The sequence below is a fragment of the Rana temporaria genome, chromosome 1 (genome assembly GCF_905171775.1).
Source record: "Rana temporaria chromosome 1, aRanTem1.1, whole genome shotgun sequence".
NCBI classification, from domain to species: Eukaryota; Metazoa; Chordata; class Amphibia; order Anura; family Ranidae; genus Rana; species Rana temporaria.
In genome coordinates this window covers 9,271,376-9,286,611 of record NC_053489.1, presented here as the reverse complement: position 1 = coordinate 9,286,611, position 15,236 = coordinate 9,271,376, and the positions used below count along the sequence as shown (strand labels likewise).

General features: G+C 46.5%; 1 protein-coding gene across 5 annotated transcripts in view; it reads right to left on the bottom strand.

Annotated features, from left to right (window-relative positions):
* Positions 1 to 15,236, bottom strand: part of LOC120924538 (transcription factor COE3-like) — a 206,134-nt gene that overhangs the window by 48,617 nt on the left and 142,281 nt on the right. For 3 of the 5 annotated variants that reach the window (XM_040335538.1, XM_040335506.1, XM_040335515.1), the window contains exons 9-10: positions 13,552 to 13,685; positions 10,168 to 10,294 (exon numbers count right to left, since the gene is read on the bottom strand). In XM_040335538.1, coding sequence (XP_040191472.1) covers positions 10,168 to 10,294; positions 13,552 to 13,685 — 261 coding nt within the window. The remainder of the gene's footprint in view (positions 1 to 10,167; positions 10,295 to 13,551; positions 13,686 to 15,236) is intronic. The other 2 variants (XM_040335524.1, XM_040335530.1) reach the window with 1 other exon arrangement.

Below are 15,236 nucleotides of genomic sequence, written 5' to 3'. Positions count from 1 at the left end.
CAAATATCTGATAATTATTGGAAGCAGATGTCGGGACGGTGGAAACGAGATCCGCTCCGAGATTACGGTGCAGTTCAGGTCTTGCTGGCTGCAGATTCGTGAAGAGAAAAGAATAAGGAATGTGATTGGCCGAACACCCTCATGACTGTCCCAGGAGGCCCGCTGACCACCGATCATCGACGGGCCGCATCCAACAATCCCATGGATCCTGGAGAAGGCCTTGTGTAGGACGCGGTCCAAGGAAGACAATTCATTTCCTCTTAGCAGCTGTTTTTTTCACACACTTCATTACGCTTCGATCTCCAGCTTCCCGGGGGTTTGGCCCCCGCGTCGGGACTGGGATCGGAGCCGTCAGCTCTTAATCCTTTCTGGTTGCTCTTAGAAAAAAATATCCACAGCAGAGCAGGATTCTATGAGAAGATAGGGCTTAGCCGTCTCCAGTGATCCACTAAAAAAGTGCTTGACGCGGATTGGTGTGCCATAGGGTTGCCACCTGTCCGGGATTCACCTGGACAGTTTGGGTTTTAAATTATGTGCCCGGGTTTCAGTCAATATTCAGACAGGAATGTGGCTCAGGACAGAGCCGAACAGAAGGGTGAGGGGGCACTATGCACACCACATTACTTCTCTCTTTGGCGTGCCCAGGTGGTCTCCAAACTCCGGCCCGAGGGCCGGATGTGGCCCTTTGCTTGCCTTTATCTGGCCCTTGGCGCACTATCCCTCCCACTGATACGAGACACTATTCTGTCATCTGACAGCGACGATGGAGCACCATTTCTCCCACTGACACAACTAATAGAGCACTATTCCTCCCTATGATACCAGCAATGCGGCGCTATTCCTCCCTATGATACCAGCAATGCGGCGCTATTCCTCCCTATGATACCAGCAATGGGGCACTATTCCTCCCTATGATACCAGCAATGGGGCACTATTCCTCCCTATGATACCAGCAATGCGGCACTATTCCTCCCTATGATACCAGCAATGGGGCACTATTCCTCCCTATGATACCAGCAATGGGGCACTATTCCTCCCTATGATACCAGCAATGCGGCACTATTCCTCCCTATGATACCAGCAATGGGGCACTATTCCTCCCTATGATACCAGCAATGGGGCACTATTCCTCCCTATGATACCAGCAATGCGGCACTATTCCTCCCTATGATACCAGCAATGGGGCACTATTCCTCCCCCTAATACCAGATGTTTACTAACAATGATGCCAGGAAAATTTCCACTCCCGCTGGCCAAAGTCCGGCCCTCCAAGAGTCTGAAGGACAATAACCCGGCCCATTGTTTAGAATGTTTGGAGACCCCTGCTATAGTGTATGGCAGTGGTCTCCAAACTGCGGCCCGGGGGGCCCTTTGCCTGCTTTTATCCGGCCCTTGGGGCACTATTTCATCCACCGATACCAACAATGGGGTTAAATTCTTCCCCACTGATACCAGTGAGGGGGGCATAATTCCTCCCAATGACACGGATTGGGCCCAATGACATCAATGATGGGGCATAATTCTTCCTACTGACGCCAACAATTGGGCGCAGTGACACTAATGATGAGGCACAATTCCTCCTAATGACACCAATAATTGGGCGCAATGACAGCAATGATGGGGCACATTTCCTCCCAATGACATCTACAATTGGGCCCAATGACACCAATGATGGGGCACATTTCAGCCCAATGACACCAACAATCGGGTGCAATGACACCAACGATGGGGCACAATTCTCCCAATGACCGGGCACAATTCCTCCTAATCATACTAACAATTGGGCGCAATGACACCAATGATGGGGCACAATTTCTCGCAATGATATCAACAATTGGGCCCAATATCACCAATGATGGGGCACATTTCAACCCAATGACACCAATGATGGGCACAATTCCTCTCAATGACACCAACAATTGGGTGCAATGACACCAATGATGGGGCACATTTCAACCCAATGACACCAACAATTGGGCGCAATGACACCAATGATTGGGCACAATTCTCCCAATGACCGGGCACAATTCCTCCTAATGACACTAACAATTGGGCGCAATGACACCAATGATGGGGCACAATTCCTCCCAATGACATCAACAATTGGGCCCAATGACACCAATTATGGGGCACATTTCAACCCAATGACACCAACAATCGGGCGCAATGACACCAATGATGGGGCACAATTCTCGCAATGACCGGGCACAATTTCTCCCAATGACATCAACAATTGGGCCCAATAACACCAATGATGGGGCACATTTCAACCCAATGACATCAATGATGAGGCACAATTCCTCCCAATGACACCAATGATGGGCATAATTCCTCCCAATGACACCAATGATGGGCACAATTCCTCCCAATGACGCTGGGACATTTTCTACTCCCAGTGGCCACAGTCCGGCCCCCCTCAAGTCTGAAGGACAGCAAACTGGCCCTTTTGTTTAGAAAGTTTGGAGACCCCTGGTTTATGGCAAAAAAAAAATGTTTTTGCTAAAGTGTTTGGGTTTGGCTTGAAGAAAAAGTGGCAACCCTAATGAGCCACCAGCAGCAAGCTCCTCTACAGGGGACCTGGTCTTTGCCAGAGGACCCCCAGAAAGAGCTTTGCCCAACTGAGAAGCTGGTTGGAAAATGATCAGAGTGCAATGGGAACGAGATCTGCTCTGAGATTACAATGCAGCTCAGGTCTTGCTGGTGGCGGATTCTTGAAGAGGATACTTGCATATTGTGCCCCAGGAATAATCCAGGTCACCATGGGCAAAAGAAAAAGCTAAAAAAAAAACGAGAAAATTGACTGATTTTTATCCGTCGATAAGCACCCCAAGGCCGCAAGATGGCGCAGAGGCCTCGGACTAGCGGCGTGGCCCACAGCGCGGCGGAGATCAGATTGGACCGGCTCACCGCTTCACGGCAGCAGTGGAGGATCAACATCGGGCCCCCCTCCCATCAACAGCCCGACTCAGCCCACAAGAGGTCCTCCAACCACAAGTATGCAGGTGAGCAGAATGAACACTGTGACTCACAAAGAGATTTCATTGAACAGATTAATTCTCAACCACAGGGCTACCCCTTAGTGACACAGTTATGAGGGACATGCTAGTAACCCTTAGGGGATCATTACACAAGGATATGATGCTTTGGATGTTTCATCAATGGGAGATAGAGTCAGCCATGTAGAAGACAAAATGGGAGAATTCACAGTTGCACATAACGAATTGGTGGATGCACACAATGACGCAGAGGGGGACATGCAAGCAATGAGAGAAAAGATTGCGGATTTGGAGGACAGGTCACGAAGGAATAATATTAAATTGCGGGGGTTGAAGAATCTGTGACCCCGGCTGAATTGAGGCACTATGTCCAAGATTTCATAGCGGCCATTTTTCCTGACACCCCAGACAGGGAAGTTATAGTAGACAGAGCTCACCGTCTTCCTAAACCAAAATTCCTGCCTGAAAAGGCTCCATAGGGTTGTAATTGCTCGCATCCACGTCTTTCACATCGAAGATGAACTTATGCGTTTTACCAGAAAGAATCACCCTCTACCAGACCCCTATTCTGGCACCTCTGTATTTGCAGAAAGAGTTTTGGGGTGCACCGACTGACACAGCCTCCCTCTGGTATGCCCAACTTTTCCAAAAATGAGAAGTGGGCAGGAAAGTGAACCGACTACAATGGAAACAAGATCAGCTCTGAGATTACAGCGCAGCTCAGGTTTTGCTGGCCACAGATTCATGAAGAGAAAATGAATAAAAATCCAATGAATCATAAATTCTCATGATTGGCTCTGCACAAACAGTTGTTCCAGATGGCCCACTGACCACAGATCATCAATAGGGCACATCCAACCATTCTGTGTAACTTGGAGACGTCCTCATGTAGGAAGCTGTCCAAGGAGGACATTCATTTTCTTTTTAGCAGCTGTTTTTGCACACACACTTCATTATCTTCCAGCTTCCTGGGGTTTGGCCCGTTTCAGTCTTGGATCTGGACCACCAATTCCTGATCCTTTTTGGTTCCTCTTAAACAAACATTTACAGCAGAGTGGGATTCGTGAGAAGATAAGGCTGTGAAGCCACTAAATCACACGTGATTCTCTAAAAAAGGACTTGTGTGTACCTATGTGCCACCTGAGAAGATATATTTGTCCAATATGTGCCACCTAAAAAGATAGATGTGTCCAACATGTGCCACCTGAGAAGATGTGTGTCCAATATGTGCCACCTGAGAAGATATGTTTGTCCAATATGTGCCACCTGAGAAGATATGTTTTCTCAGGTGGCACATATTGGAGAAATATACTGTATCTTCTCATGTTTCACATATTGGACAAACATATCTTCTCAGGTGGCACATATTGGACACATATATCTTCTAAAGTGGCACATATTGGACACATATCTTCTCAGGTGGCACATGTTGGACACATCTATCTTTTTAGGTGGCACATATTGGACAAATATGTGTCCAATATGTGCCACCTGAGAAGATATATTTGTCCAATATGTGCCACCTAAAAAGATAGATGTGTCCAATATGTGCCACTTTAGAAGATATGTTTGTCCAATATGTGCCACCTGACAAGATATATTTTCTCAGGTGGCACATATTGGAGACATATATCTTCTCAGGTGGCACATATTGGACAAACATATCTTCTCAGGTGGCACATATTGGACAAATATATCTTCTAAAGTGGCACATATTGGACACATATCTTCTCAGGTGGCAGATGTTGGACACATCTATCTTTTTAGGTGGCACATATTGGACACATATATCTTCTCAGGTGGCACATATTGGACACATATCTTGTCAGGTGGCACATATTGGACACATATCTTGTCAGGTGGCACACATTGGACACATATCTTCTCAGGTGGCACATATTGGACAAATATATCTTCTAAAGTGGCACATATTGGACACATATCTTCTCAGGTGGCACATGTTGGACACATCTATCTTTTTAGGTGGCACATATTGGACAAATATATCTTCTCAGGTGGCACATATTGGACACATATGTGTCCAATGTGTGCCACCTGAGAAGATATGTGTCCAATATGTGCCACCTGAGAAGATATATTTGTCTAATATGTGCCACCTAAAAAGATAGATGCGTCCAACATGTGCCACCTGAGAAGATATGTGTCCAATGTGTGCCACCTGAGAAGATATGTGTCCAATGTGTGCCACCTGAGAAGATATCTTCTCAGGTGGCACACATTGGACACATATCTTCTCAGGTGGCACATATTGGAGAAATATATCTTCTCAATTGGCACATATTGGAGAAATATATCTTCTCGGGTGGCACATACTGGACAAACATATCTTCTTAAGGTGGCACATATTGGACAAATATATTTTCTCAGGTGGCACATACAGTATTGGAGAAATATATTTGTCCAATATGTGCCACCTTAAGAAGATATGTTTGTCTAGTATGTGCCACCCGAGAAGATATATTTCTCCAATATGTGCCACTTGAGAAGATATATTTCTCCAATATGTGCCACCTGGGAAGATATATTTGCCCAATATGTGCCACCTAAAAAAATAGATGTGTCCAATATATGCCACCTGAGAAGATATATTTCTCCAATATGTGCCACCTGGGAAGATATGTTTGTCCAATATGTACCACCTGGGAAGATATATTTGTCCAATATGTGCCACCTGAGAAGATATATTTGTCCAATATGTGCCACCTGAGAAGATATATTTGTCCAATATGTGCCACCTGAGAAGATATATTTGTCCAATAAGCTGCCACCTGAGAAGATATGTTTGTCCAATATGTGCCACCTGAGAAGATATATTTTTCCAATAAGCTGCCTGAAGTGAAGACATTCAGCACTGAGTAAGCTCCAAGCTATGACTTCTTGCTAACACAGGGCCAAAGGCTCCCTCCCCCACCCTCATATGACAGCGGGCGAAGCACCAAGGAAGAAGGGGAATGAGTACCATGTTCCTTCGTATCCAGAAGTTCCAGTATTTTTTATACATTTTTTGCTCCCGTGGTCTCATGCCACGTACACACAAGCGTTTTTCCCGTCTAAAAAAAAAACAATGGTTTTCCCGAAAGGAATTCCTCTCAAGCCTGCCTTGCATACACACGCTCACACAAAAGTCCGGTGAACTTTTGACTGTTATCCCTTTCACGCCGAGCGTACGCATATATGCGTCCTCGGCTGTTTCCGGGGGTTATACCGGGATGATGCCCGCAGCTGCAGGCATCATCCCGGTACCGTTGTTTAGAGCCAGCGATTGGCTATCCAGACATAACAACCGATGTGGCTAAATGCCGATTGGTTGTTATGCCGGAGGAGCGGGAGGGGACATCCCCCGCCGCCTCTCGCCGCTCTGACCGGGCCTCCCGTCCCACCGGGAGACCCGATCCCCGATCCTGCAGCTCCAGTGTTCAGTCGCCGTAAACGGCTTTGATTCAGTCTCCGCAATGTAAACACGGAAGCGACGTCATGACGGTATTCAGAATCGCCGTTTTCGGTGATCTGAATACTTTGAAGTGCACCTGTCACCATCTATTACTGTCACATGGGATGTTTACATTCCTTGTGACAGCAATAAAAGTGATCAGAATGTAAAAAAAAAAAAAACACAATTTTAATATTATAAAAATATATAAAATAAAAAAGATTTTTTTATTTTATTTTAAAATAAAAATATGTAGATACAATAGATAGGATAGGATTATATAGAGTATACAGTGAGACACTCAGGACTATGCAATGCACATCATACTGCAAATGGTGCAACAGTCATAGTGCAGGGGTCAGGACTATGTACAGAACAGTCATAGTGCAGGGGTCAGGACTATGTATCTGTACAGAACAGTCATAGTGCAGGGGTCAGGACTATGTATCTGTACAGAACAGTCAGACTGCAGAGGTCAGGACTATGTATCTGTACAGAACAGTCAGTGTGCAGGGTCAGGACTATGTATCTGTACAGAACAGTCAGTGTGCAGGGTCAGGACTATGTATCTGTACAGAACAGTCAGTGTGCAGGGGTCAGGGCTATGTATCTGTACAGAACAGTCAGACTGCAGAGGTCAGGACTATGTATCTGTACAGAACAGTCAGTGTGCAGGGTCAGGACTATGTATCTGTACAGAACAGTCAGACTGCAGAGGTCAGGACTATGTATCTGTACAGAACAGTCAGTGTGCAGGGGTCAGGACTATGTATCTGTACAGAACAGTCAGTGTGCAGGGGTCAGGACTATGTATCTGTACAGAACAGTCAGTGTGCAGGGTCAGGACTATGTATCTGTACAGAACAGTCAGACTGCAGAGGTCAGGACTATGTATCTGTACAGAACAGTCAGTGTGCAGGGTCAGGACTATGTATCTGTACAGAACAGTCAGACTGCAGAGGTCAGGACTATGTATCTGTACAGAACAGTCAGTGTGCAGGGGTCAGGACTATGTATCTGTACAGAACAGTCAGTGTGCAGGGGTCAGGACTATGTATCTGTACAGAACAGTCAGTGTGCAGGGTCAGGACTATGTATCTGTACAGAACAGTCAGACTGCAGAGGTCAGGACTATGTATCTGTACAGAACAGTCAGTGTGCAGGGGTCAGGGCTATGTATCTGTACAGAACAGTCAGAGTGCAGGGGTCAGGGCTATGTATCTGTACAGAACAGTCAGTGTGCAGGGTCAGGACTATGTATCTGTACAGAACAGTCAGATTGCAGGGGTCAGGACTATGTACAGAACAGTCAGTGTGCAGGGGTCAGGACTATGTATCTGTACAGAACAGTCAGTGTGCAGGGTCAGGACTATGTATCTGTACAGAACAGTCATAGTGCAGGGGTCAGGACTATGTATCTGTACAGAACAGTCAGTGTGCAGGGGTCAGGACTATGTATCTGTACAGAACAGTCAGATTGCAGGGGTCAGGACTATGTATCTGTACAGAACAGTCAGAGTGCAGGGTCAGGACTATGTATCTGTACAGAACAGTCAGAGTGCAGGGGTCAGGACTATGTACAGAACAGTCAGTGTGCAGGGGTCAGGACTATGTATCTGTACAGAACAGTCAGTGTGCAGGGTCAGGACTATGTATCTGTACAGAACAGTCAGAGTGCAGGGGTCAGGACTATGTACAGAACAGTCAGTGTGCAGGGGTCAGGACTATGTATCTGTACAGAACAGTAAGAGTGCAGGGGTCAGGACTATGTATCTGTACAGAACAGTCATAGTGCAGGGGTCAGGACTATGTATCTGTACAGAACAGTCATAGTGCAGGGGTCAGGACTATGTATCTGTACAGAACAGTCAGTGTGCAGGGGTCAGGACTATGTATCTGTACAGAACAGTCAGAGTGCAGGGGTCAGGACTATGTATATGTACAGAACAGTCATAGTGCAGGGGTCAGGACTATGTATCTGTACAGAACAGTCATAGTGCAGGGGTCAGGACTATGTATCTGTACAGAACAGTCAGAGTGCAGGGGTCAGGACTATGTATCTGTACAGAACAGTCAGAGTGCAGGGGTCAGGACTATGTATATGTACAGAACAGTCATAGTGCAGGGGTCAGGACTATGTATCTGTACAGAACAGTCATAGTGCAGGGGTCAGGACTATGTATCTGTACAGAACAGTCAGTGTGCAGGGGTCAGGACTATGTATATGTACAGAACAGTCATAGTGCAGGGGTCAGGACTATGTATCTGTACAGAACAGTCATAGTGCAGGGGTCAGGACTATGTATCTGTACAGAACAGTCAGAGTGCAGGGGTCAGGACTATGTATCTGTACAGAACAGTCAGAGTGCAGGGGTCAGGACTATGTATATGTACAGAACAGTCATAGTGCAGGGGTCAGGACTATGTATCTGTACAGAACAGTCATAGTGCAGGGGTCAGGACTATGTATCTGTACAGAACAGTCAGTGTGCAGGGGTCAGGACTATGTATATGTACAGAACAGTCAGAGTGCAGGGGTCAGGGCTATGTATCTGTACAGAACAGTCAGTGTGCAGGGGTCAGGACTATGTATCTGTACAGAACAGTCAGTGTGCAGGGGTCAGGACTATGTATCTGTACAGAACAGTCAGTGTGCAGGGGTCAGGACTATGTATCTGTACAGAACAGTTATAGTGCATGGGTCAGGACTATGTATCTGTAAAGAACAGTCAGTGTGCAGGGGTCAGGACTATGTATCTGTACAGAACAGTCAGTGTGCAGGGGTCAGGACTATGTATCTGTAAAGAACAGTCAGTGTGCAGGGGTCAGGACTATTAGGTAGATTCAGGTACATAGGATTAAAGTTACAGCGGCGTAGCTTAGTGTGTTTAGGCTACGCCGCCGTAAATTAGCTAGGCTAGTAATGATTCTCAATATACTTGCCTGCTAATATACGGCGGCGTAGCCTAAAGCGGGCGGGCGTAAGGGCGCCTAATTCAAATGTGTTAGAGGGGGGCGTGTTTAATGGTAATGAGGCTTGACCTCACGTTTTTTACGTGTTTTTATACTGCGCATGCGCCGGGCGCCTACATTTCCCAGTGTGCATTGCGGCTAAGTACGCCGTACGGGCCTATTGATTTCGACATGGACGTAAACTACGTAAATCCCGATTCGCGGACGACTTACGCAAACGACGTAAAAAAAATCGAATCTCGCGGCGGGAACGGCGGCCATACTTGACATTACTATTCCACTAGGGCCTAGCTCTAACTTTACGCGGCCTATCTATTACGTAAACGGCGTAAAAGTACTGCGTCGGCCGGGCGTACGTTCGTGAATCGGCGTATCTCCTCATTTACATATTCTACGCCGACCGCAATGGAAGCGCCACCTAGCGGCCAGCAGAAATATTGCAATCTAAGATAGGACGGCGCAAGCCGGCGTATCTTAGATATGTTTAAGTGTATCTCTGTTTGAGCATACACTTGAACATAAGTCGGCGTAGATTCTGAGTTAGGTCGGTTTATCTACTGATAAGTCGGCCTAACTCTACCTGAATCTACCTATATGTATCTGTACAAAACAGTCATAGTGCAGGGGTCAGGACTATGTATCATTATAGTCACATTATACAATGTATAACATAATAGCGATGTAGTAAACGTGTAATAGAGTGATACATTGTATCTTCAGTATAAATGACTCCCGTCCTCCTCTTACCTGTGTAGACAAAGCGGCCGGGCGATCCTTTACAGAAGTGTTTGGACTTATAGGAGAGCGTCACCTCCACCACTCCGGGGATGTGCCTTGGAGGGGTCTGGACCCTGATGGCATGGGGGGTTATCAACTGCCGAAAAAAGAGAAACGAACGTCAGCTGGTGTCTTGCGTCAGAAGTGCGTCGCTGTGTCAATATCTGATGGCGCACACTGTCAACTTATACTGTATACAGATTACCGATCCAGCACTGCTTCCTTCTCCACTGTCACCTTGAACAAGGGAAGTGTTGGGGATTTTTTAGGTGCAGAAATAATATCAAGGCAGCACTCTAAGATGGATTTCCCAACATGTTTCGCCCATGTGTCAGGCTTCTTCAGGGGAGGCTGTCCAGTTTGGAAGTACAAGCCTTCGCCCGGTATATCCACAATCAAAAAAAAAAAAAACGTTTTCCATACACTGTCACATTGGGGTAAATTCAGGTAGGGGCGCGCACTACTACGGAGGCGCAGCGTACCGTTTTTACGATACGCCTCCGTAAATTACCTGCGCTACGCTTCATTCACGAAGCAGTGGCTCCCTAATTTGCGGGGGCGCTCCGTAAAAATGGCCGGCGTAAGCGCGCGTAATTTTAATGATCCCGTAGGGGGGCGTGGATCATTTAAATTAGGCGCGTTCCCACGCCGAACGTAGTGCGCATGCTCCGTCGGGAAACTTTCCCGACGTGCATTGCGGCAAATGACGGCGCAAGGACGTCATTTGCTTCAACGTGAACGTAAATGGCGTCCAGCGCCATTCACGATTCACTTACGCAAATGACGTAATTTTCAAACATCGCAACGCGGGAACGACGGGTATACTTAGCATTGGCTGCCCCTGCTAATAGCTAATATGCACGTCGGGAAACTTTCCCGACGTGCATTGCGGCAAATGACGGCGCAAGGACGTCATTTGCTTTAACGTGAACGTAAATGGCGTCCAGCGCCATTCACGATTCGCTTACGCAAACGACGTAATTTTCAAACATCGCGACGCGGGAACGACAGGTATACTTAGCATTGGCTGCCCCTGCTAATAGCAGGAGCAGCCTTACGCAGAAACCGACGAACGCAAACGACGTAAACTGCGTACGCAGGGCGCGCGTACGGTTGTGAATCGGCGTTAGAATGCAATTTGCATACTATACGCTGACCACTACGGGAACGCCACCTAGCGGCCATCGTAAGAATGCAGCCTACGATACAACGGCATAAGAGCCTTATGCCAGTCATATCTTAGGCTGCAAGAGAGAGAGTGGATACCCTGCGCTGCCAGGTGTGCGTAAATGGTAGCTGCTGACACGGCTTATTCAAAAAAGCAAAACAACCAAAAAAATACGTATGTGTAGCGCTAAAATTAATAAATGAATATCAAAATACCAAAAAAAATGTGTATAGTAAAAAATAAAACACATATAACATTAATAAATGTTAGACACAAATTGTGAAACATGTGAGATTCCTCTGTAGCGAGGGGTGACAACAGTGCCAACTGGCACGTGAACTGATACACCTAAGGTGGTATCAAACATGAAAACAAAGTCCAACAAAAACTCCTAAGTGTGATGATCCGAGGTATGTAGCAAAGTTCATCAACATCCACAAGTCATTCAAGTGAAAAGGTGAATAAATAGAAAAAGCGTGACTCCTTTAACGTGACAATCCCATCACCGGAAAAAGTGCAGGCTTACCGGAACTTGTTGACCACTGGTGGCATATGCCAAAAGAGGTCAGTCAAGGCTTTATATGACGGTTGTCAAACAGCAATCCTTGGCAGGAAGCGTAGGTCCAACTGGTGGGTAGGTCCTTATATGGAATAGGTCCCCAGGAGTAAGCCGGAAGCTATACTGATGTTGGTATCCCAAAACCAATTGGCTCAGTGTGTTAGTGGTGCATAGAGAAAAATAAAGAGAAGTGGCCACATAGCGTAACTCCGTATAAAAGAAAAAATACGTGTTTATTCACAGCTAACAAACTTACATTTGGCTGGAAGTAAAAGAGCTCTTGCATGTAAATGGGGCGACAGTGGAGTCCTCCCGACGCGTTTCGTGGTCAAAAGCACATCGTCTGGGGTCCCCAGACGATGTGCTTTTGACCACGAAACGCGAAAAATGTAAGTTTGTTAGCTGTGAATAAACACGTATTTTTTCTTTTATACGGAGTTACGCTATGTGGCCACTTCTCTTTATTTTTCTCTATGCACCACTAACACACTGAGCCAATTGGTTTTGGGATACCAACATCAGTATAGCTTCCGGCTTACTCCTGGGGACCTATTCCATATAAGGACCTACCCACCAGTTGGACCTACGCTTCCTGCCAAGGATTGCTGTTTGACAACCGTCATATAAAGCCTTGACTGACCTCTTTTGGCATATGCCACCAGTGGTCAACAAGTTCCGGTAAGCCTGCACTTTTTCCGGTGATGGGATTGTCACGTTAAAGGAGTCACGCTTTTTCTATTTATTCACCTTTTCACTTGAATGACTTGTGGATGTTGATGAACTTTGCTACATACCTCGGATCATCACACTTAGGAGTTTTTGTTGGACTTTGTTTTTATGTTTGATACCACCTTAGGTGCATCAGTTCACGTGCCAGTTGGCACTGTTGTCACCCCTCGCTACAGAGGAATCTCACATATCTTAGGCTGCAGTCGGCGTAACGAGCTTTCTGAATACAGAAAAGTCGTTACGCCGGCGCAACTAAGCAATTGCGCTGCGTAACTATGGATACGCAGACGCAATTGCTTACTGAATCCACCCCACTGTCAACTTATACTGTATACAGATTACCGATCCAGCACTGCTTCCTTCTCCATTATAAGACATGACACACACTGTCACCTTGAACAAGGGAAGTATCGGGGATTTTTTAGGTGCAGAAATAATATCAAGGCAGCACTGTAAGATGGATTTCCCAACATGTTTCGCCCATGTGTCAGGCTTCTTCAGGGGAGGTTGTCCAGTTTGGAAGTACAAGCCTTCGCCTGGTATATCCACAATCAAAAAAAAAACGTTTTCCATACACTTTCACATTGTTTCTAGCTTACTGATCCAGCACTGCGTCTTTCGCCACTACCCAACAAGGCTAGTGGTGCAACGGATCACAGTTGATCCGTGATCCGAACGGGTCGCCCCCTTCGGATTGGCACTCACTGTGATGGGGGAGAATTTTTTTTTTTTGCCGATCCGAAAAATGATCCGATCTGAGGAACGATCCGAACCTTGAGTTTTTTGATCCGTTGCCCCCTAAAAAAGGCCCATACTGTCTCCTTTCCATACATATGACTGATGAAGGACATACATTTCTATGTATACATTTAGTAATTCACATCACCGTGCAACTCACCTCACTCCACACCAGCATTGTGCCAAACACCACCTGCAGACCATCGAAGAAGTGGTCTCCTATGAGGATGACGGTGGCTCCACCGGTGGTCCAACCTTCACTGGGACTGATGGCTTTGATACACGGGGTTGCTGCTTCATGAACAGACAAAAAAAAACATATAATGTGATATTCAGTTTATAATTGGCATAAATATTATTAATAATGTATACATATACTAACACCAACTAGGATACATTTTAAATTTGGGGGACTCACACTTTTTCCCCTTGGTTTTTGTGCGGGGGTTACCCCTTAAATCTGTACCAGACCCAAAAGGTCTGGTGTTTTTTTTTGAAAAGCCGGTGGCGTGCGAAACCCAAAAACTCCACCCGGTGCCCGAAAAAGTGCACACACACATAAAGGGTGACACGAAACGTGCAACGGGTGTTCTATGGTCCTTTACTAGGAAGGACCTTACCCTGATCCCCCGGGGGAATTAGGATCCCGACAGGGACTGAGGTACTCACTAGGTCCATCTGGCCAAGACCAGACGGACCCTTTTCTCTGGAGGGTCTGCCGAAACAGACCCACCCAAGTACTCGGTGGGACTCCCCCGAAGGGAGACCCCATGAGAGAGAGGGTGAACTAAGCCAGAATGCCATGTCCACCCTCCCAAGACGTTCAGGGTAGGCCCGAGGACCCACACCCTACTAATCACACAGTGACAAACGTGTAATAACCAACAAAAAAATTAAAAAAAAAGTGACAAACACGGGGGTAAAATAAATAGAAAGTTGGGGTGAAGGAAGGTGGGTGAAGTGAAAGAGGCCATTGTGCAATACAATGGCCGCCTTTTCGGCCAGGAATCAAAAATTCCTATGGTCCTAGCCTAAAGGCTCGGCCCTAGAGGCAGGTGTGAAAAAAAGCATGTAGTGAAGTGACCAAGGTGCCAAATCTCAAAGTGCCCCTCAACACTTGTGCGAGCTATGGCACCCCTGGACTGCCACTCCAGGGGCACATTCACCACGGGCCTTTCTCTCAACCTAGATCAACAGCCCAGACGGTCTGGTAAGGAACTTTTTGGCATGCAGTCCCCCTTAAAATTCATACCAGATCTGAAAGGCCCGATATGAATTATGGGGAACCCCCACGCCAATATATACAGACCCTCATCTACAACATGGGATAAGGGCATGGTATAGATCAGTGATGGCACCTTGGCACCCCAGATGTGTTGGAACTACATTTCCCATGATGCTCATGCTCTCTGCAGTGTAGTTGAGCATCATGGGAAATGTAGTTCCAAAACATCTGGGGTGCCGAGGTTCACCATCACTGGTATAGATGTATGGAATTCAAGAGACAACATTTTCCTTCTACCCCTGTCTTTTCCATTAGTAATGGCACAGAAAAACAGACACAAGAGGGAGCCATCCTAACTGACAGTACGGTCAGGTAATGCCCATATGCAATGCTCATCCTCCATGATTGAAAGTACTCCTGACCTCCTGCACTCTGTGGGTTACACACCCCGGACCCCTGTGTATTACACACTCCTGACCCGTATGATCTGTGTGTTTTACACTCCCGACCCCTGCCATTCGTGTGCTACACACTCCTAACCCCTGCCCTCTAGATGCTGGGCTATACATGACATACTCCTGACTCCTGCACGCTTTATAATATGTTGTACAGCAGTTGCT